Genomic DNA, 21,723 nt, shown 5'->3' with positions numbered 1-21,723 from the left:
GGCTCCAGACGCCTGTTTTATTTACAGCCTTTACCCCCACTATGCAACACACCAAAAACAAAGAACTCCCGCCAGCGCCGGAAGCCCGGGGTGGTCATCGTAGTCACCTGACCTCACTTTTCGGGTTCTGATTGGGCTTTGAGAATACGTGCCCATCTCGCAGCCCATGGGGCGGGGATAGGTGCCACGGCGCGACGGTATTGGTCGGCTTCTGCAGGACGCAGCCAATCAGAATCTGCCGACTTCCGGCGCGAAGTGAGTTGGCGCGCCGCGCGGGAGTTGCGGCGGCGGCGCGGGGAGTTTGGATCTTGGTTCTGCCCGCTGAGAGCCTGTGGGAGAGGTAAGTGCTGGTGCACACTGACTTATGGGCGGTCAGCCTGGCACAGCCGCTCTCCTGGCCCCCCCGGCCTGGGGCCAGAGAGGAAGGCCTCGCCGGTTCCTTGCTTTCCCCGTCCAGGTTCAGCTAGGTCCGCTGAGTCCTCTTGTCTGACGAGAGCAGCCAGGGAGGAGAGCAGAGACGCACATGGGTTCTCAGATGGGGAAATAGAACCCCGGGGGGCCGGGGGTGAGCTTTGCCAGGTTGTCCCAGGGTGTCCGTGGCAGAGCTGGCCTAGCACCCGTTATATTTTTGTTCATGTACTCCAGTGCCTACCCTGGTGTCTTGACAGAGCAGTCACTGCCCAGATCGCTGGCACTACCCGCATTTCCCTCACAAGGGAAAAGGAGAACTCTGTACTTTCACTATGGTCTTCCAGTCATGAGCCGAACTTAAGTATTTTGAGTGTCTACTGTGTGCCAAGTGCCTTTATCTTACAAGCGTAGCTTCATAATACCCCGGGAAAGGGAAGTGGTTAAGGATTCAGACTGCATCAGATTGCCTGGGTTGTAAACCTGGCTCTTTCACGTACTAGCGCTGTGACTTTCCACCCATTACTTAAAGTACCCCAGCTTCCTTCTGTCATATGAGGGGAATGACCCAGTCTACGCTCTGGAGTTTTTGTTAGGATTGATCGACTAAATATATGCGTTAAATGCTTCAAAGAGTATTTGGTACATAGTAAGGGTTCTGTTACTACCACCCAGAGAAGTAGATAAAATTGTCCTCATTTTAGACATGGAGACTGAAGCACAAAAAGTTGTCTCTGATGAAAGGGCTTTTGGCAATTAAGTGCTAGAGACAGGATTTAACTGAGAACTGCCTGACTCCAAAACAACTTGCACCACATCGGGATTTCTCCCATATCCCTCACCTGCCCTTAGGTTACTCAGAACTTTGGACACCAAATGGCCTGAAATGAAGCAGGTACCTGAAAGCTCCTGGCGCCACCAATGTAGATAAATAAGCATTCTTATGTCCCTGTCAAGATTAAAGGGCAGTAATGAGAGAGACTGGATAAGAGATCAAAAATTGAAGAAGTCGGGAGGCAGAGTATTCTGTGTGAGGAATAATAAATAGAATTAAATTGAACCAACGTTTTGTTAGCCAGGGTGCCACTGTCAGTAGCTTGTAGTCTACTAGGAAGAAATGAAATTTCTAGATCTTGAGTCCTTTTCAGTGTCAGTCCCCGTGATAACCACCTGATACATATTATTTCTAATCCTCCGAGTAACCCCCAGAGGTAGCTATTGCCTTCATTTTTCTGATGAGGAAACCCAGAGTTTAAAAATTGAGCAAAGACCACGTGTTAGATGTGGAGTAAAAGAACAATATGCAGGGAAATTATACACACCCACTTTAGGGTAGTCACTGTTACTACTATGAGGAGGGAGGGAAGAAAAGGAGATAAGGGGAGGGAGTAGGATTTTAAATATATCTGAAATGTTTTATGCCTTTAAAAGAGAAGTAGGATAGAGTTTAACTTCTTACATTTGGTTGGCGGGTGCATAGGTATCATTCTGTTTTCTGTACTTTTCTGTATGTTTGAAATATTTAAAATTAAAAGAAATATATGCTATAAAATGAAATGTAAACATTTATGTATTAAATATAGTAATAGTAATGAAACATATTTGTTTTAATATGAAATACATTGTTTTTTATTGAAGTATAGGTTTACAATGTTGTGTTAGTTTCAGGTATACAGCATAGTGATTCAGTATTTTTGCAGATTATATGCCATTAAAAGTTGCTACAAGATAATGGCTATAAATTTTCTTTATTATACAATATATCCTTGTAGCCTATCTATTTTATACATAATAGTTTGTATCTGTTAATCCCATTCATCTAATTTGTCCCTCCCCCATTCCCCCTCCTCTTTGGTAATCACTAGTTTGTTTTCTATGTGTGTGAGTCTGTTTCTGTTTTGCATACACATTTGTCTGTATTATTTTTTAGATTCTACATTTAAGTGATACCATATAATATTTGTCTTTCTCTATCTGATTTATTTCACCAAAAATAATGTTCTCTACGTCCATCATGTTGCTGCAAGTGGCAGAATTTCACTTTTTTATGACTGAAGTAATATTCCTTTGCATATATATACCATATCTTTTTAATGCATTCGTCTGTTGGTGGGCACTTGGGTTGCTTCCATGTCATGGCTATTGTAAATAGTGCTGTTATGAATATTGGGATGCATGTACCTCTATGAATTAATGTTTCCATTTTTTTGGAATATATACCCTGGAGTGGAATTGCTGAATCATGTGTCAGTTCTGTTTTAGTTTTTGAGGAACCTCTGTGTTGTTTTCCATAGTGGCTTCACCATTCCCACCAGCTGTGTACAAGAGTTCCTTTTTCTCCACTTCCTCTCCAGCATTTGTTTTTTGTAGAGTTTTTGATGACAGCCGTTTTGACAGATGTGAGTTGATATCTCATTATTGTTTTGATTTGCATTTCTCTAATAACTAGCGATGTTGAGCGTCTTTTCATGTGCCTGTTAGCCATCTGTATGTCTTCTTTGGAAAAATGTCTATACAGGTCTTCTGCCCAGTTTTTGATTGGGTTTTTGTTTTCCCAGCACCACTTGTTGAAGAGACTGTCTTTTCTCCATTGCATATTCTTACCTCCTCTGTTATAGATTAATTGCCCAGAGGTGGGTGGGTTTATTTCTGGGCTCTATTCTGTTCCATGGATCTGTGTGTCTGTTTTTGTGCCACTACCATGCTGTTTTGATTACTGTAGGTTTGTAGTATTGTCTGAAGCCTGGGAGAGTAGCAACACCTCCAACTTTGTTCTTCTTTCTCAAGGTTGCTTTGGCAGTTTGGGATCTTTTTTTGATTCCCTATGAATTTCAGAATTATTTGTCCAAGTTCTGTGTGAAAAATGTCTTGAGTGTTTTGATAGGGACTGTGTTAAATCTATAGACTGCTATCTAGAGTATTATATATATATATTCCTTTTAAGGAAAGAAAGGCTAGAACAAAGAGGTCCAAGGTAATTGCAGAATGTTTGGGGGAGCTAAATGCTAAAAGCCCCCATGGGTCTCTATTGCCTGTAGCATGATACATGAGGCGTTTGAGCAGCCTCCTCTACCACCTGCTATTCTACCTCAGTCTTTGCACGAATAGTGCATAGATTACCCTTCACAATCTCTACCCTGTCTGGAAGGTTACAGTTGCCCTTCAAAATCCAATTCAGTGTTCTTTGGAAAGCTGCTCTGTGATTTTCCTGAGTTTTTCCTTGATCTGGGAAGCCATAAGACTTTTAAGAAAATACTTTATTGTAGGATTTAACACCATTTCATTGTAATTATTTATTGACATATCTATTTTCTGCTAGCCTAGAAGCTCATTGAGGGGAGTAATTATGTCTTGCTCATCTCTGTCCTCCAGGGCCTTGCATGATCCATAGCACAGAGTGAAAAATACAAGTTGAAATCAGCTAGTGGAAGTTCTTGGAGTTATGACATATGGACTTCATTCTCTAGAATGGCAAGGAACAATTGAGTTTACTTTGTCTAAAATTTCCTGTATCTTAATGAACATTCTCAACATCAAGAAAAATATTACAGTCATAATTCTACCTTTTAATCACTTCAGCTACTTTCATTTTTTCATGAGTCCTTTCCAAATTTTAGCTATGCAGATTTTTTAGATAGCTGTAGCCCTAATGTTCTCATAATTTAGTGGATTTTTTTTCAATTTTCAATTATTCCATATAACTGCTCAGTCTTAATGGTTGTCATTTATCTTCTAAATTACCACAATATTCCACTGTCCTTCTTTGTTAAATAGGTGTGAAATGTTGCTTTTTTATTAGATATTTTTCTTTGTTTTCACTTTATTCTCCTGTATAAAAGCTTTTACTACTAAAACTAAGTAAGCAAATAATAGAATGACTATTGCCTAAGAAAATGGTTTTTTCCTTATGATTAAAAAAAATTTTTTTTATTTAAGTGTAGTTGATTTACAATGTTAGTTTTTCAGGTGTGCAGCAAAGCGATTCAATAATATATATGCATACTTTTTTTTCACATTCTTTTTCTTATTTATTTATTTATTTTTTGGTAGTTGTTGGGGGGGTAATTAGGTTTATTTATTTATGTATTTATTTTTAGAATAGGTACTGGGAATTGAACGCAGGACCTCATGCATGGTAAGCATGTGCTCTACCACTTGAGCTATACCCTCCCCCTTTCACATTCTTTTTCATTAAATGTTATTACAAGAAACTGGATGTAGTTCCCTGTGCTGTTCAGTAGGTACTTGTTTATCTATTTAATATAAAGTAGTGTGTATTTGTTAATCCCCAACTCTTAGTTTATCCCTCCCCTATTCTTTCCGCTTTGGTAACCATAGTTTGTTTTCTATGTCTGTGAATCTACTTTTGATTTGTAAATAAGATTTGTATCTTTTGTTTTTAGAGTCCACATATAAGTGATATCATTTGGTATTTGTCTTTGTCTGTGTAACTTGCTTCACTTAATATGATAATGTCTAGGTCCATCCATGTTGCTGTATATGGCATTATTTCATTCTTTTTTAATAGCTGAGTAATATTCCATTGTATATATCTATACCACGTCTTTATCCAGTTGTCTGTCAATGGACATGCTATTAATTATTAGAAAACTTGAACATTTTTCCATAAGATTGTTTCATGTGTTTATATTTTAATGAACTGTTTGTACTCCCTGATTATCTGTTCATAGGAACCTGATGTTCTTTATATATTATTAATATTAATCCTTTATTTGTTACCTGTTGCTAATTTTTCTTTTTAAAAAATTATATAAATGTAAGGAAAATTATAAAATTATAATTACACATGTCATCCAAATCAAGAAATATGACATTTCTAATACTCCAGAAGTATGCTTCCCTCATCATCTCTCCCTACACCAGAGATGACGATTCTCCTGTTTTTTGTGATAATTTTCTTATCCTTATAATGTACCCCATGTATGTATCTATAAGTAATATTGCTCAGTTTTGCCTAGTTTTGAACTCTATAAATGGGATGATGGTTTATGTATTCTACTTTGTCTTTCTTGTTTAGTTTAACATTGTGTTTATGAGATTCTTCCATATATTGTAGATATAGGTTTTTCAAATCTTAAAATAAATTTATAATTTTTAATAAAAATGTACTTTATTGCTGTAGAATATTCCATTGTACAATTGTGCCACAGTTTATTCATCTTGCTTTTGATGACATTTGGGTTGGTTTCAGGTTTGGGCTATTAATGCTGCTGTGAATGTCCATGTATACATGTCCTGGTGTTTATGTTCATAAGTTCATATGTAACTAAAACCATTGGGTCAAAGAGTATGCGTACATTTTGCTTTCTGACATAATGCCAAATTATCTTCAAAAGTGGTTGCACTTTTACCAGTGTATTAGACTTATATTGCTCCCCACATCTTTTCTTTTCTTTCTTTTTTTTTCTGTTTTGTTTTGTCTTTTGTTTTTTCCTTAATGGAGGTGCTGAGAATTGAACCCAGGACCTTGTGCATGCTATGCATGAGCTCTACTGCTGAACTATACCCTTCCCCTCCACATCCTTTCTAATATTTGATACTATGTTTTTAATTTTTACCAATCTGGTAGGTATGTGTATTTTCTTACGGTTTTAATTCCCTAGATTATTAGAGAAGTTGAGCATCTTGTGTTTATGGACTATTTCTTCTTTCTTAAAGTGCCTCTTCAAGTTTTCTGTCTTTTCTATGGAGTTGTCTTTTTCTAAATATTTTGTAGGAGTTATTTTTTCATTCCACATAGTAGTTATTTATTTGTTAGTTATATATATATATTGCAAATATCCTCTACTTTGTGGCTTTAAAAATGGACTTAATATATATTTTTAGTCAATTATTTTTAAACATCTTTTATTGTAAAATATTATGGGTTATTTCATAGAGAAAAGTGCAGAAAACATCTATATACGCTGTGCAGGAGTGAGTTAACATAGAAGGCCTGAAGCTTATCTTCAGAAAGACCTGCATGTAAGATTGGCCTTTGGCTGGTGTCTGGAAACTTGGCTTTTGAAACCTTTCTTAAGCTGATACAGTTGTTTTGCCCACCTGGGGCACTGACACTTGCTTTCATTCTGGGATCCTGAGATTTTGGTGTTAAAGGGTTCCTGTGTGACCTGTCCCCGATAAAAACCCTAGGCTCTGCATCTGTAGAGGGTTTCCTGGGGCAGAAACACCGTGCACATGTAGCTGCACTTTCCTTGAGGGAGAATGTGCTCTCGTGGGAGGCAGAGAGCATAGGAAGCCAGCACGTGGACTCCTGCAGACTGGTTTCTCTTTTCCCCTTGCTCATCTGGCGGTGTGTGTTGCTGTAATAAAGCTTAGCCATCAGTAGGACTATATGCCGAGTCCTGCAAGTCCTTCTCTGAGAGAATGGTCTCCAGGGACCCTGGAAACAGCAGATTAATGACATTTATCAAATCAAACACCCCAGTACCCATGTTCCAGGTAAAAAATAAAAAATTGCTAACACCCTCAGAAGCCTCCGAGTATGCCCTGTCTCATTCTCTGCCCCAAAAGTAACTATTATCCTGACTTTTGTGCTAATTAGTACCTTTCTTTTCTTTGTATTTAGGCATCTCAGAAGTTTTCGCACTGTCTTAAGCTAGTTGACTCAGAAAAGATTTTTAATTAAAATGTAGTTCAGCTTTACAGTTTTTTAAATTTTGGTTAGTAGCTTTTTGTATCTTGTTTGAGAAATCTCTTGGAGATTATGAAGTTATTCTTTTATATTGTTTTCCAGAAACTTTATTGTTTTGCTCTTTACGTTTAGATGTGCAGTGCTTTGAAAGTATTTATATCTGCAGAGTGAAGTATGGTTTAAATTTCATTTCTTCCCAGGTAGCTCTCTAGTGTCCCAGCACCACTGACTGAAAAGACTCCTTCTCTAGCACCCTGCAGTGCCACTCTTGTCATAAATTAGGTGTCTGTATATGGGCTTGCTTTTGGGTTCTTTATTCTCTTCCACTGGTCCATTTGTTTATCCTTGCATCAGTCTCTCACTGTTTTTAGAGTAAGTCCTTATATGCCTGCCAAGAAGTCTTCTCATCTTGTAGTTCTTTAGGAGTTATCTTGGCTGTTTTTGAAATTTTGCATCTCCATATAAATTTTACACTTAGCTATTAAGTTTTGTCCTCCAGGGGGAAATAAATTGAATGTTGATTGGAATTGCATGAAGTTATATAGATCAGTTTGAGGGAAATTAGCATCTTGACAGTGTTGTCTTCCAGTCAAGATATGGTTCAAATATTTGTTTACTCCTGAATTTCTCTTAATAATTGTGATTTTCTGAATAGAATCATAGACAAAGTTTTTTACACTTAGTTTTGGATATTTAAATTTTTATGCCATTGTGAATGGTGTGTTTTCTGAAATTTTATTTTCTGTTTATCAGTGGTATAAAAATAAAATTAATTCTTATATATTGACCTCACATCCAGCTGTCTTCCTAAACTCACTGTATTAGTTTTCTGTGACTGCTGTAACAAATTAGCATAGATTCAGTGGCTTAAAACAACACAGATTTCTTATCTTACAGTTCTGCAGCTCTAAAGTTGAACAGGGCAAAAATCAAGGTGTTGACAAACCTGTGTTTTTTGTGGAAGCTCTGGAGAAGAATCTGTTTCCTTGCCCTTTTGAGCTTCTTGAGGCTGTCCTCCTCTATGAATCTGAAGGTTCTTTTAGTTGTTCAAAGTACACAGTTGTGTCATTTGTGGATATTGCCGGTCTTGCTTCTTTCTAGTTCTCATACCTTTTATTTACTGCTCTGGCTTAAACTTCCAGTGCACATCATACAGAAGTGATGAGAGTGAGCATGCTTGTACTGTTATTGTTCTAGAAGGAAAAACTTTCTAAATTTTACCTAACTGGAAGTTTGTTTATTTTTTAATTATATATCCCCTCTGTAGGGCTAGGGAGTTTCCCTTTTATCCCTTGTTTGATAAGAGATTTTATCATAAATGGATTTCATTGTGAATGGATGTTTGATTTTATCATTTCCTTATTCTGCAGCTCTTGAGGAAATCATAGGACTTTTCTTCTTTAATAATTTGGTAAGCTGTGTTAATTGATTTTTTTTAAGGTCTAACCAACGATATATTCCTGAGAAGATACAACTTGGTCGTAGTATATTTTATACATGGCTGGATTTGGTTTGCTAACATATTGTTTGGGACTTTTTACAGCTACATTTATGTGTAAACATTGGCCTGTAATTTTTGACTGTTGAACTGCACTTGTAGAATTCTGTACCAAAAGTATGCTAACCTCATAAAGTGAGTTGGGAGGTTGGGTTGGGTCTTTCTGTACTTTGGAATCGTTCATAAAGTTGGAATTTTAAGTAAATTTTTAATTTAAAAATTGGAATATTTTACTGTCATAAATGCTCAGAAGAATTCACCAGCTCTCTGGTCTTGAAGCTTTCTTTATAGGTAGATTTTTAATCACAGATATTTCTTTAAAATGTCAGAAGGCTCTTAGGCTTTCTGTTTCTTTTTGAGTGAGTTTTGATAAGTAGATTTTTAAAGAAATTTGTCCAATTTATCTAAATTTTAAATTTTATTATTATTTTAAAATTTTTTATTGCACAAAATTGTTCCTAATGACCTATTACTATATTTTAATGTCTATATATTATGTAGTTGAGTTTCTTCTTTTAGCTCTGATACTGATTTATTTGTGCCTTTTCTCTTGTTTTTGATGTCCTTTCACAGAACAAACTTGGTTTACTGATCCTGTGTAATATATGTTTATCATTTTAGCTCTTGTCTTTATAATTTTCTTCTTTCTATTCTCATTGTGCTTATTTTGTTTTCATTTTCAGGCTTCAAGAGATAGATAACTTTATGCTCATTACTTTCAGCCTTTTCTAATAATCAAGGCTTACATGTCCTGTAATTATTTCTTTAGTTGCTATCACAAGTTTTTTATATGTAGACTTTCATTATTGTTCAGTTCAAAAGTGCCTGCTATATTCTAATGCCCACTATATTATCTTATCTATAGTTTTTTTATATTTCTTTATTTCCAAACAAGAGGATTTTCTAGATACCTCTCTTTCTCTCCTTTTTTTTTTTAACTTTGAAAAATTTAAAACCTGTGGAAAAGTTGCAGGATTAGTTGAGCAGTAATGTATCTTCTTAGGTGTACATTTTACATTCACAAAAATAGCTCATATTAAACCTTAAAAATAAAATAGCCAGTTATTCTACTAGCAAAATGAGCTTATTCGAGAATGACAGAGGAATTGCAGTTTGGGACCTACAAACTGTGGCAAACTATAAGTAAGTCTGGAAAAGAAAGGAGAGCAACCTTACTTTATATGGAAAAAGAGGAAGTTGGTGGGGGGCTATTCTGAACCAAAACCATAGGAGGAAGTTTCAATCCCCAGTATCTCCAATAAAAAAATAAGAAGAACCCTAATTACAACCCCCAGAAAAGTTTTAAAAAATCAAAGAGAAATAAAGACATTTTCAGATAATCAAAAACCAACAGTTTGCTACCAACAGACTTTCATTAGATGACATTCTAAAGGAAGTACTTAAAGGAAGTGAAAAAGTGTAAGCCTGGATGGAAGTTCTCAGATGGTAGCTAGACTGAAGGACAAAGAAAGTGGTAAATATTTGGTTAAATCAATGCAAACCTAAACTGTGCAAAACAACAATAATGATGTCCTGTGGGGTTAAAAAAAATAGTTAAAAATATCCAACAGTAACAACCCCTAAGTGAAGAGGAAGGTAAAGAGTGAATGTGTTCCAAGGCCTCTGTATTGCCTGTGAAGGTGTAAGGAACTGACTAACTTTAGACCTTGAGAGAATAAATATGCATGTTTTGCTTTCTAGGGTGACTACTAAAGAACAAAAATAGAGTATGTAACTTAAAATCTAGAAAGGGAAAATTATTTTTTGAAAGCTTCACCTAAAAGAAAGCTATGTAAAAGGAGAGAAAAGAAAAATATAATATAAAGGAAAAATAAGATAAGGCAGTAGGTTTAAATACAAAAAATTGCTAATTATAATAAATGTAAACAGACTAATTAATTGCCTTGGTTAAAAAAATTACAAATCTGAATTTTTTAAATATCTTACTACATTTATTAGAGACACATCTAAAACACTAGGTATATAGAAAGGTTGAGAGTAAGAAGGGTTGAATAACACAAACTTGACAATGCAAAATGTACACATTCTTTTCACATCTCATTTGCTGGATATGTTTTTTGTACTCCAGCCCTGGATTGTTATCATTCTCTCATACCTGCTTTTCACTGATTGATTTATGCTTTCTATATATGGATATGATTTTCTAGTTTATTTTATTTCATTCAATAAATTTTTTTTGCACTGTTGAATCAGCTTTTTATTTATTTATATTATTCTACAATGGCATGATAACTTCCTTCACGTACGTGAGAGAAATTTTTAATCATTTTCCAAATTATACTTGTGGTTTTTGTGATGAGTCTAATTTGGAGGTTTTCTGGGCTCGCATTGCTTTGTTTCTCCTCTTTAGTATTGTGAAACTTCTCACTAGTCTCAATTTATTTATTTTCGATTATTTTCTTCTAATTTTATATCACTGATCTTTGCTGTTGATGAACAATTTTTTGTGTGTCAAACAATTTTGTTGATATTTTTTGCTTCTTAGAACTCACCAACTTCTTAAAAAGCATTCTCACTGAAGGATATTGAGTAGGAAAATTGTGTACTTGCTACCATGCTTCAGAATGTGATCCTGACTAGAGGATGCCACTCTGTGAAGAGTAACCAAAAAGCAATGTAGCTTCAAGTAGGGAAGGGTGCCCCAGGGTTAAGGTTGACTGTGTGCTAACTATGAATCCATAATGTATCACTACAGCTATGAAATATTTAACCAAAAGTTATATACTATTGAGATGGCTAAATATGCATGTCAAATCACGCTATGAAATAATGTTGGAAATCTCTATTAGAATATCATGGCTAGTTTTGATCCAAAAATAAATAAGATATGAAAAAGTTATAGAAGGATGAGATAGGAACAGTAAAAACTTAGAAGGAATGTGGGGAACGGTTAAGTAGTGGTGCCATGGAAAATTTTGTTCTGCTTTGTGTCTTTTTAAGGCTACAGGGCTGTGTTCCACTGCCTCCATGTCGGCTATCTAATCAGTTTAGGTCGAAATTCTGAGAGGGCAGTAGTGTGACTTCACTCTATCATTTATTCTGTGAAAAACTTCCATATTGGGCAGGACCTTGGAGAGAGCATACTTCAATGAAAGGCCAATGCTTTTAAACTGGATACAAAGTAGGGAGGTGCCTTTGGATGTGCAGGGACTGTGGTCTTAAAATATTCTCTACTGGAAAAAAAATCAGGAGTCCTTGAGGAAATGACTGATTCTAAGTCTGGGGCAAAAAATGCACAAAATAGTCTGGGATGCGTTTTCATTCCAGATACTAATGAAACTCTCAAAGACTACTAGGTTTATGTCAAAAGGACTGAAGAGTCAACCTGAAAAGGCTCCCACTGGCCAAACAGAATTGATGCGGATGATAACTATATTGGATTGAAACATACTTAATGTTTAATCTGTAAGTTTATAATGATACTGAAAAAAAATTGATCACCATCAGAGGTTGTTAGAGAATGAACTCATTATTTTGAAAACTAATTATTAAAAGGAGAGAATCCAGCATTTATCCTGTCTTTCCTGTGTCAACTGTTCTACTGGGTAACAAAATACTAGATCAGAGAACGTTTCTCTTGATGGAAATATTGCAGCTAATGAGTGAAGAAGGAATGACAGAATTGAAATATCACTGTTTTGGGAAGTCGACTTTCAGGATGGTGAAGTGAGGACCTTGGGATGTGTGTATAGATGAAACAACATTGGATGAGTTGATGATTGTTGACTCTGGGTGATGAACATGTAGGAGTTCATTATACCTTTCTGTCTTCTTTCTTATATTTAGTTTGGTAATAACTTTATTAAGATATAATTCACATACCAATGTGAATTATTCAGTGTTTATCAATTCATTAGCTGTTTTACCTAAAGCATTTTAAAGAAGAAGAGGCAAAAATTATTCCTTCTTCTGGAGAAGGTGGGACAAAATCTGCATTGTAATCATCTTCATCAAACTCAGCACATGATTTCTCAATTGAATGTAATTCTTTCTTCCAAGTTTTTCTTTTTTTTTCACGATTATCTAAAGTAAACCAGTTGTTAAGCATAGATTATTTTAATAATTAGTGAGTGGAATACGATTTTTGTAAAACTTCCTATTTCCATGAATATCATTTGGAAATGTTAACCTTCCTCCTAAGATGTGTGCATAAAATAAAAGATCGCTGGTAAAGATAGAATGGGAAAGAGGGTTATAATTCTCAGCTCAAATGAGGATTGTTTACCATCCATATATTCCTGCTATCACAGCTTCCTTTGGCCCCAGTAATTTTAAGAGTGGCTTTCTACTATCCCAGGCAGTAGCTCAGCAGTATCACAGTTTGTTACACAAGGGATATAAATATGCTTGGTGAAAGTATTCTTTCAGGTTGACACTAGGTAATTATGAAGCACAGTACCTTGCTGGTAAACCGTTGCTCTTATTGTTGGTGCTCTTCCTTCTTTTCCCAATTCTCCCATTGGGCAGAGAATTCACTTACTCCTTTGTTCTTTGGGTTTTCCATATGCTTTGATCATTTTTCTCCCACCTTACTCATCATTCAGCTTCTATTTATTCTTCAAGCCTAAGCCAGATCCCATTTTTCTGCAAGCCTTTTCCTAATAAGCCTTTCCCTAATGTCTTTTGTGCTTATTTTAGCATTGGGGGAAAACCAGGTCATTTTGCTATTGAAGTGAGCCTTCAGCTAGTTAAACATCATGTGTTTCAAATGTCACAACAGTTTTTTGACCCCCCCCCAAAAGAAAGCCTCATTACTCTGGGCACAGTTGTAACAGTGCTCCACCCCCAATAAATACTGTGATTAATGCAAAGCGCATTAACTCCACTGATATTTTTTTCCTTTACTTTTTAGGATCATGGCTGCTGTTCCTCAGAATAATCTACAGGAGCAACTGGAACGTCATTCAGCCAGAAAACTTAACAATAAATTAAGTCTTTCAAAACCTAAATCTTCGTAAGTATCTTGGTTGGTTTGCTGTCATACAGGCACTAACACAAATGAAATATCTTCTTTTTCAATCCCTTTGATAGTACAGATGAGAAAATGAAGCTCAGAGAGTCACTGATTTTCCCACTTTGCAAATTAATAGTAGAGCATGCTTTAGCAATACCAGGTAGTGAATTGTTCAACACCTTTGCTTGGTTCATGGCATGTGATATTTGCTCAGTAATTATTCATTGAATGAATGAATAATGTATCTTCTTATAAATTAGGGCAAATAGATATTTTTGATATTTTAATATAATTTTGTATCCTTTTCAGAAACAATTTTTAAGGATACTAGAGCTCGCCATTTCTGTCCTTTCCTCCAAGCTATACTCCAAACTCCTTCTAATGACATCTAGTAATTATAGCCTTTCTTATGCCCTTACCAGGTTCTAAACACTGTTCTGTGTGAACTTGACTTTAAAGTCACCATTGATCATCATGTCTCTAAGTCCAGCAGACTCCCAAGACTCTTGCCTCTCTCACTTGTCTCATGTTTCAGCATGGCTAGCAGTTTTTAACTCTTTCCCCATAAAATTTTTATCAGAGTAGCAACAAGTAGCCACGTTTGGGTGTCTTCTCTTTTTCGCTTATGCAGTCCCCTCCCTCTGGAGAGGCTATGAATTAAGGATTACCAGCCTGAGAAACAAAGTAGTGGGAATGGCCTGAATACTCTCAAGGCTGAATAATTAGCTTTGGAATAGGAAGGATCAGAGAATACAAAGCATAATTTATCTTACATATTTTAAAATCAGAGAGGGATTTGTGGTGCAATGAAGGTAAGTTGTTATATAAATTAGTGCAAAATAATAGAGTTTTGTTTTGTATAGGTGCTGGGTTTGTTAAAATTTATCCATCTAATTCAGTTTTTCAATTATTTTTCAGAGGTTTCACTTTTAAAAAGAAAGTACCTTCAGCCAACGATGGATCTGGAACTAGTGTGTCGGTAGCAAAAACACCTGTGCTGAGTGATAAAGATGTTAATGTTACTGAGGCCTTTTCCTTCAATGAACCTTTACCCTACACCACAAGTCAGCAGACAAGGATCTATGACTTTAAAAATACTTCAGCAGAACAGCAAACTAAGAGAGTTGGTTCAAAACTATTATTACCAGATTTGTCACCGGTTCCGCAGGAAGTTTTATGTGCTACGCAGAACACACCGGTTATAAAGGAATCCTGTGATTCTACTTTCAAGAAATTAGAATTTAGTTCTTCATCAGATTCTTTTACTGCCTTCAATGATTGGGATGATATGGATGACTTTGATACTTCTAGAAATTCAAAAGCATTTGTTACACCACACAAAAACCACTTCGTAAGAGTAAGCACTGCTCAGAAATCAAAAAAGTCTAAGAGGAACTTTTTGAAAGCACAGCTTGATAAAACAGATACAGTCAAGGTTGATTTGACTCCTTCCTCCTCTGAGAGCAAGCAGGTATATTTGACTAAGAAACAGAAGGATGACTCAGAATGGTTAAGGAGTGATGTGATTTGCCTTGATGATGGCCCCGATTCTGAAGAGCTTATAAATGAAGATCCTCAGGAAAATCACTCTTTAAAAACTCATTTGGGAGAGGAAAGAGGTAAAAATTATTTCATTGTATTTCAATGTGTTGACGGTGTTAGTTTTTTCAGAGCTAGGCATTGGCAACCATAGCAAATATGATTTAGCTTTTGTCCTTAAAATATATAGAGGTGATTATTGAACTATCTCTTGGCTGTGTTCTTGAGGCAGGGCACACTAGTGTGAATTGAAGGATTTTATTCTGCTAATGTAATTTTTATATTAACACCAAAGATAGCTCTGTGATTTTACATATGAAGAAATATATAGAGAATATAATGCTTAGTAAAGTTAAGTCAGACAGAGAAGGACAAATACTATATAATATCACTTATATGTGAATCTAAAAAATAATAAAAATGAATCTATATACAAAACAAACAAGACTTTCAGACATAGAAAACAAACTTATGGTAACCAAAGGGGAGAGGTGGGCAAGGAGGGATAAATTAGGAGTATGGGTTTAACAGATACAAAATACTGTACGTAAAATAGGTAAACAACAAGGACTTGCTGTATAGCATAGGGAATTATACCTGATATCTTATAATATCCTATAATGAAGTATAATCTGCAAAAAAACTGAATCTCTATGCTGTACCCCTTAAACTAACACAATATTGTAAATCAACTGTACTTCAATTAAAAAAAATAAGGTTCAGAAAAATTAAAATGGCTTTGTAATGGTCTACTGCCTGGTTAGTAGTAGAATTGGGATGTGAAACTAGAATTCTTTTATGGCTTGCACCACCTAATATTGATGTATAATGTGATCTAATCATATTATTAAAGTATTATAAATTACATTCAAATTGTTTTCTGTTTAGATCTCATAGTTATTAGATGTGTAGAGCTGAGTAGCTGAGATTAGCCATATGTGGAGGTGCCCACCTTATGAAATAGTTGGAAATATGAGACTAACATTTTTAAACACCAGAATCCCATTAAGGTTACTGTAGGGTGAGAGAGGACTGAAAGGTGATTGATAATAAGTAAAACTATAGTCTAATCAAATGGGTTGCTATTTATGAGGAGAAAATTTGGTAAGAGGTAAACTAGAGAGCAACAATTTGAAATTGCATTTTCTCACATATTTGAGAGAGAGAGAGAGAGACACTGAATCTGGGAGACTTTAATAACTCGGAAGCCTTTGCAGTAAAGTAGAGATACTCTTATCTGTATAAACAACAATGTTTGTACAATTATCAGGCTTAACACTTGTACTTTACCCTTATTTATATATGCGTGAAAAATAGAGAAACGAAAGGGCTGATACTAAGCGTGGGTTTCATAATTTAACTGGAGACAGTCATGAAAATCCTCAAGCAAATCGTCAGCCTCAATCCAGCCTTCATTGGACTTAATCCAGTTGACTCAATCGTCATTGAAGAAACAAGCCAACATTAACGTGTGAAAGGAAAGAGCTCATATCATAAAGAGTGGTGTTAGTGTTGGTGACTTCTGAGTGCTCACACCTTGTTCTTTCTGTCTCATTAATTATTGAAATAACCTATGTTTATCAACTGTTTTATTTTAGGTGATTGTGAAAAGGAGAAAAACTCAAAAGAATCGGAATTACCTTCAGTTGAGAAATCTTCATGTATTGAGCTTAATGAAGATGATTATGACATAGAGTTTGTTCCGCCTTCTCCAGAAGAAGGAATGACTTCTACCTCTTCATCCTCTTTAAAGTGCTCTAGGTAAAATAGTTAATAAATTAATAAACGTTATCATTTGTTGCTGGGATAGCTGAAATAATTTAACTTAGTTATGTAGTATCATCTCAAAATTAATTTCATCTAAATGAAAGCATCCAAAAATCCCTATTTATATACATTTTACTTAATTGCTGACATTCTGAAGCTGTAAAGTTCCGTTATGATTAATTACATGGGACTTCTAAACAGTTTTATGTAGTTGATTTTGACATGTGGCATGTTGTCTTAAAAATATATTTCCGAACTCTTGGACCTGAAATGACCCAAAACTAACACTTTATTTGCAAAGTGACTTAGTAAGTCATGTGTCCTTTTTTTTTTTGTCTCCTTTTTTTTTAATCCAAATAGAATTGATCATTGTATTTGTCATTCACTGAATTTTAGTAAATTAGTGACATGATAGTGGTTAGTTGGTAGTATTTTAAGAAAAACAGAGAGTCCACATAGTTCATTAATAGCTTAAAATATACTGTTAGTCATTGTTACCTCCATCCTCACCCCAATCTAAATCACAGTCCTATTGAGTAGTGGGGTGTATACTCTGCTGTTAACCAGTATTTTGTTCAGAAACAAATCCCTATGACTTGAAGGAAGGAAGGAAGGCAGGAAGGGAAGTGTTTGCCTGCATAACCTAGTTTCTCTGGGTTTTTGTTTTAACAGGTGGGTTGACATGTTTAAAGAGGTAGAAAAGGTTGAAGTGTTATTGCTGTTCGACAACAAAACTGAAAAACTATAAGAGCTCCTCTTTCCCACCTTCCAGTAAGATTTCAGACAGAATTGTAGAAAGTGAAAAACAAAGCAGGAGTTCATAGAGTGTTCATCAGCATTCTCGTTTATCAGGTGAAGCGGCTGAGGCCCAGGGAGGAGCAGGGCATTGCCCAGGATGATACAGTTGATGGCAAGTAGGCTAAGACGCAGTGTAGTGTTATTTCCTTGGCCCTGTCATTCCTTGTTGACTGCCTGGCTTTTTTCTTTGTTTATTAAAAGGTGTGTGCATTGCACGGATAACACTGTAACCCTCTAACGGGATACTTACTGGTAGTCTCAACAGTTCCAACAAACCAAACATTTTCTTTATCCATGTTAAGTTTTTTTTTTTTAATTGAAGTCCAGTTGATTGACAGTACTGTGTTAGTTTCAGGTGTACAACATAGTGATTCAGTTTTTTTTTTCTAATTATACACCATTATATGTTGTTACAAGATACTGAGTATAATTCCCTTTGCTCTACAGTAAATCCTTGTTGTTTACCTATTTTATGTATCATAGTTTGTATTTGTATCCCTTACTCCTAATTTGTCCCTCCCATCTTCCCTAGCCACATTAAGTTTTGTTCTTTCTCTACATGTGTGTCTGACTTTTGCATTGCCATAATCAACATGTAGATATAATTTTTTAATCTACTTTTCTCTCAACATTATTTTTAAAACACTTTCCATATTGCTATATGGTCATTATTTTTATTCTTTTAATGGCTGTATAATTTATTGAGTTGTCATGCTGTGATTTACTTTGCCTAGATTTCAGCAATTGGAAAATGGTTATTTCCAAGGTTGTTCCCAAGGTAAATTCTCTCTATATTTTCCATTGCAACCTCTTATACATATTTGTATATATTACAAAACTGAAATAGAATTTTCACAGATGATACTTTACATGCACTGCACACTTAAATTTTCTGTTATCTTTTATTTCATTTAAAAGTGCTGGTTGTGAATTATGAATTAATTTCAGAGGTGTTGTGGTCACATAATATATAACAGAAAAGAGAACATGTTTTCGTATCTCCTGTATTCCTAAACCTCTTTAGCTGGCCCTCAGAATCCTCAATCTTCAGACCCCAAATACCTTCACAGCTTTATCTCTAGTTATGCTCTTACAGTAACCCTAAGCTCCAATAGCCTAATGGGATAAACTGACAATCTGGAAAACATTGCTAAAAATATAAGGCCCTTTCTTTAATTATAATGTATTATATCATTTTTAAGAATAATATAAAACATAGTTATTCATCACTCTTTGATTTAGGTAGAAGATTGCATTCCAAAGTCCTGCTGTAGAAAAGTACAGTTGATTCCTGGCTATCAAGTAAACAGAATTATCTTTTTTATCTCTCCTTTATCGTCTGTCACTTTTCCCATATCCCTTGTTCAAGGTTTCCTCAAATCCTGCCTTCTTGGCAAAGCCTTAGCAAATTCCAGAAAGTAGTATCTTTCTTTGGATTGCCACAGTACCCTCTCTTTAACATTCATTTATTACTAATTTATTTTGTTACTTTTAAAGTATTTTTTGTATCCAGTCAGACTGACCATGTTTATATGCGTTAATTTTTTTTGTATAATCTGTATGAGTTAATTTTATATACAGATACACATATATACATGTTGGCATAGTAAGAGAAGTCTGGATAAATGCTTTGGAATCCCCAGAAGAGGTGTTAATAACCACATGCTGAAGAAATCAGGAAACATTTGGGCTGGGCCTATAAGAACAGATGTGACGAGATGGAATGGTGGGTTTTCCAGATAGAAGAACAGAGGCAGAATTCCTGAAGTAGGCAGGGCTCATGTGAAGAATGTATGTGATACAGTGTGATTGGAGTGTGGGGTCCCTGAAGGGGCATAACTGGAGATCAAATTCAAAGGGTCTTTTGTAGCCGGAAGGTGGAAAACTCTGAGAACCAGCCAAAGAGGTTTTAGAATAGAGAAGATACAACATGTTTCTCTTTTCTATTGTATATTGTCTGACCAGCTGTGGAAAATATTAGAGGAAAAGTATGCATTTGGTCTAGTCTTTACTATGATCGGTTTTATTTTTTTTTTTATTTGTAGTGTATTAAAGGACCTTGACACCTCTGACAGAAAGAATGGTCTTACCCAATCAGAGGACTTGTCATCACCTGAGAAAGTGACTACGCAGCGGCCTGATCAAGAAACCGGCACAGACTGTGACGGTACAAAAGGGTTTTAGACATAACATGTGTTGTAACTACTTACTTTTGAAAACAAAGTAGGATTATGTTTTTAACTTGTGACTGTATAGTATTAGTTGGTGAATTTATAGTTCCTTTTGCTCTAGTAACCAGCATTTGCTGAAACATCTCAGAAACTCAGAAACTCGTGTTCCCACAAGATGATTTTCTAAACACATAGCATTTTCAAAATTGATAATGAATTATTTCTCATACTGAACCAAAATTTCTCTTTCCTGTAACTTTAATCCTTGTGAGATAAGTCTAAAGCACCTAAGACCACATAGTATTAGATCTTTCACCTCTTCTTCGTAGGTACTGGTTTCTAGACCTTTCATCCTCCTGGTTCTCCTTGTATGTACTCTGGGTTTGGTGCTTGATATCCATTTAGAGTTTAATACTTTTTGTTTGTTTGATTTGTTTCTAATTCATTTTTAAATTTTCTATTAAATATCTAGTATAAATAATCCAGTAGCATTACAAAACTTTGAAAAACAGCTGTCTCCTTTCCCACTCCTGATTTCTGTTTCCCAGAGGCCTTTTCAGTCGAGAGATTTGTGTCCTTCTATTCTGAAATTTGTTCTGGTATTATTTCTTTTTATTTTCTTCTTTTTGTTTTTTCTTTTCTCTTTCACTCTTCCTGGAACGTTTGTCATTTGGCTCTTAGACTTCCATTAATTATCTTTCTATTTTGCGTCTCTTTTCTGCTTTCTGGGAGATTTCCTCAATTTTATCATTAATTTTTTTGTATATAAATTTTTACTGAGGTATAGTCAGTTTACAATACTGTGTCAATTTCTGGTGTACAGTATAATGCTTCGGTCATACATGAACATACATATATTGATTTTCATACTCTTCTTCGCCATAAGTTATTACAAGATATTGGATATATTCCATGGAATTTTTTTGTATCAGATTAATTTCCAAAGCTCTTTTTTATTCTCTGAATATTTCTGTAATGTTTACTATTCTTGTTTGATGAGTGCTGTACTTACGGTGTGTGTGTAATGGTCTCTCTGTGTTTGTTTCCTCTGAATTTCTTTTTGTTTTTTGGTCTCTAAATTTATTGTTAGAGGTGTTCCTGAAATACCTGATGTCATAGGCACTCTTCTAAGTGCCTTATAATATTTACTAATTTAATTCTCTTTGATCCTTAAAGGTAGTTTCTGTTATCCTATTTTACAGATAAGGAAACTGAGATACAGGAGAGTTAAATAATACACGTGGTCATAGAGTTAGGCTGCAGCAGAGCTAGGATTTGAACCCAGCAGTCCTGAGGCTCTTGAGTTTGCATTGATAATGACTGCACTGTACTGTTTCTACATCATTAAGTTTCACTAATAAATGGTTGGCTAGAACAAGGGCAAGAACAAAGTCCTACAGAATGTCATTAGTGGACTCCCTCTCAGGTGACATCAGTCCATTCATCACCACGTCTTGTTCAACTTGTTACAAATCTGTCTTCAGACCACATTTCTCTCCCTTGTCCACGGGGATGCAAAAGACTCAGTCATACGACTCCAGAAGTTCAAGATCTGAGGCAGCAAGAGGGAACTGATAGGACATTGGCTGTAAAGTGATACAGATCTGATATACAAGCCTGCCTCCTCCCACCCTGGCTGTGTGACTATAGCAAATTAGTTAAGCTTCTGTGGACCTCAGTTTCTTCTGTTAAATGAGGAGAATGCTATCTACGTTGCCCAGTAGTTGTCAGTACCCAGTGCACTGTAGGTCTTCAGTAAATGGTAGCTATTGTTATCTGCCAGTCCTTTCAAAGAAGGAAGCACAGTAAGATGGCTGGTTTATTTTTATGAACTCTTGCTAACTCTATAATTGTTTCCTCTCCTTCTTAGAGCTCACAAAGCAGGCATTTGATAACATGTTCTAGAATTTTG

The 21,723-nt window shown here is 35.5% G+C and overlaps 1 protein-coding gene across 3 annotated transcripts in view; it reads left to right on the top strand.

Annotated features, from left to right (window-relative positions):
- Positions 1-243: 243 nt before the first annotated feature.
- BLM (BLM RecQ like helicase) overlaps positions 244-21,723 on the top strand; it is a 65,166-nt gene continuing 43,686 nt past the window's right edge. For all 3 annotated transcript variants that reach the window (XM_006198427.4, XM_072950813.1, XM_072950814.1), the window contains exons 1-5: positions 244-340; positions 13,435-13,536; positions 14,455-15,155; positions 16,674-16,836; positions 19,686-19,807. In XM_006198427.4, the coding sequence (XP_006198489.2) occupies positions 13,439-13,536; positions 14,455-15,155; positions 16,674-16,836; positions 19,686-19,807 (1,084 nt within the window). In that variant the 5' untranslated portion in view covers positions 244-340; positions 13,435-13,438. The remainder of the gene's footprint in view (positions 341-13,434; positions 13,537-14,454; positions 15,156-16,673; positions 16,837-19,685; positions 19,808-21,723) is intronic.

The sequence above is a fragment of the Vicugna pacos genome, chromosome 27 (assembly GCF_048564905.1).
Source record: "Vicugna pacos chromosome 27, VicPac4, whole genome shotgun sequence".
Classification (NCBI taxonomy): Eukaryota; Metazoa; Chordata; class Mammalia; order Artiodactyla; family Camelidae; genus Vicugna; species Vicugna pacos.
The sequence above is the reverse complement of the archived record's forward strand: the minus strand, read 5'-3'. Positions and strand labels throughout refer to the sequence as shown.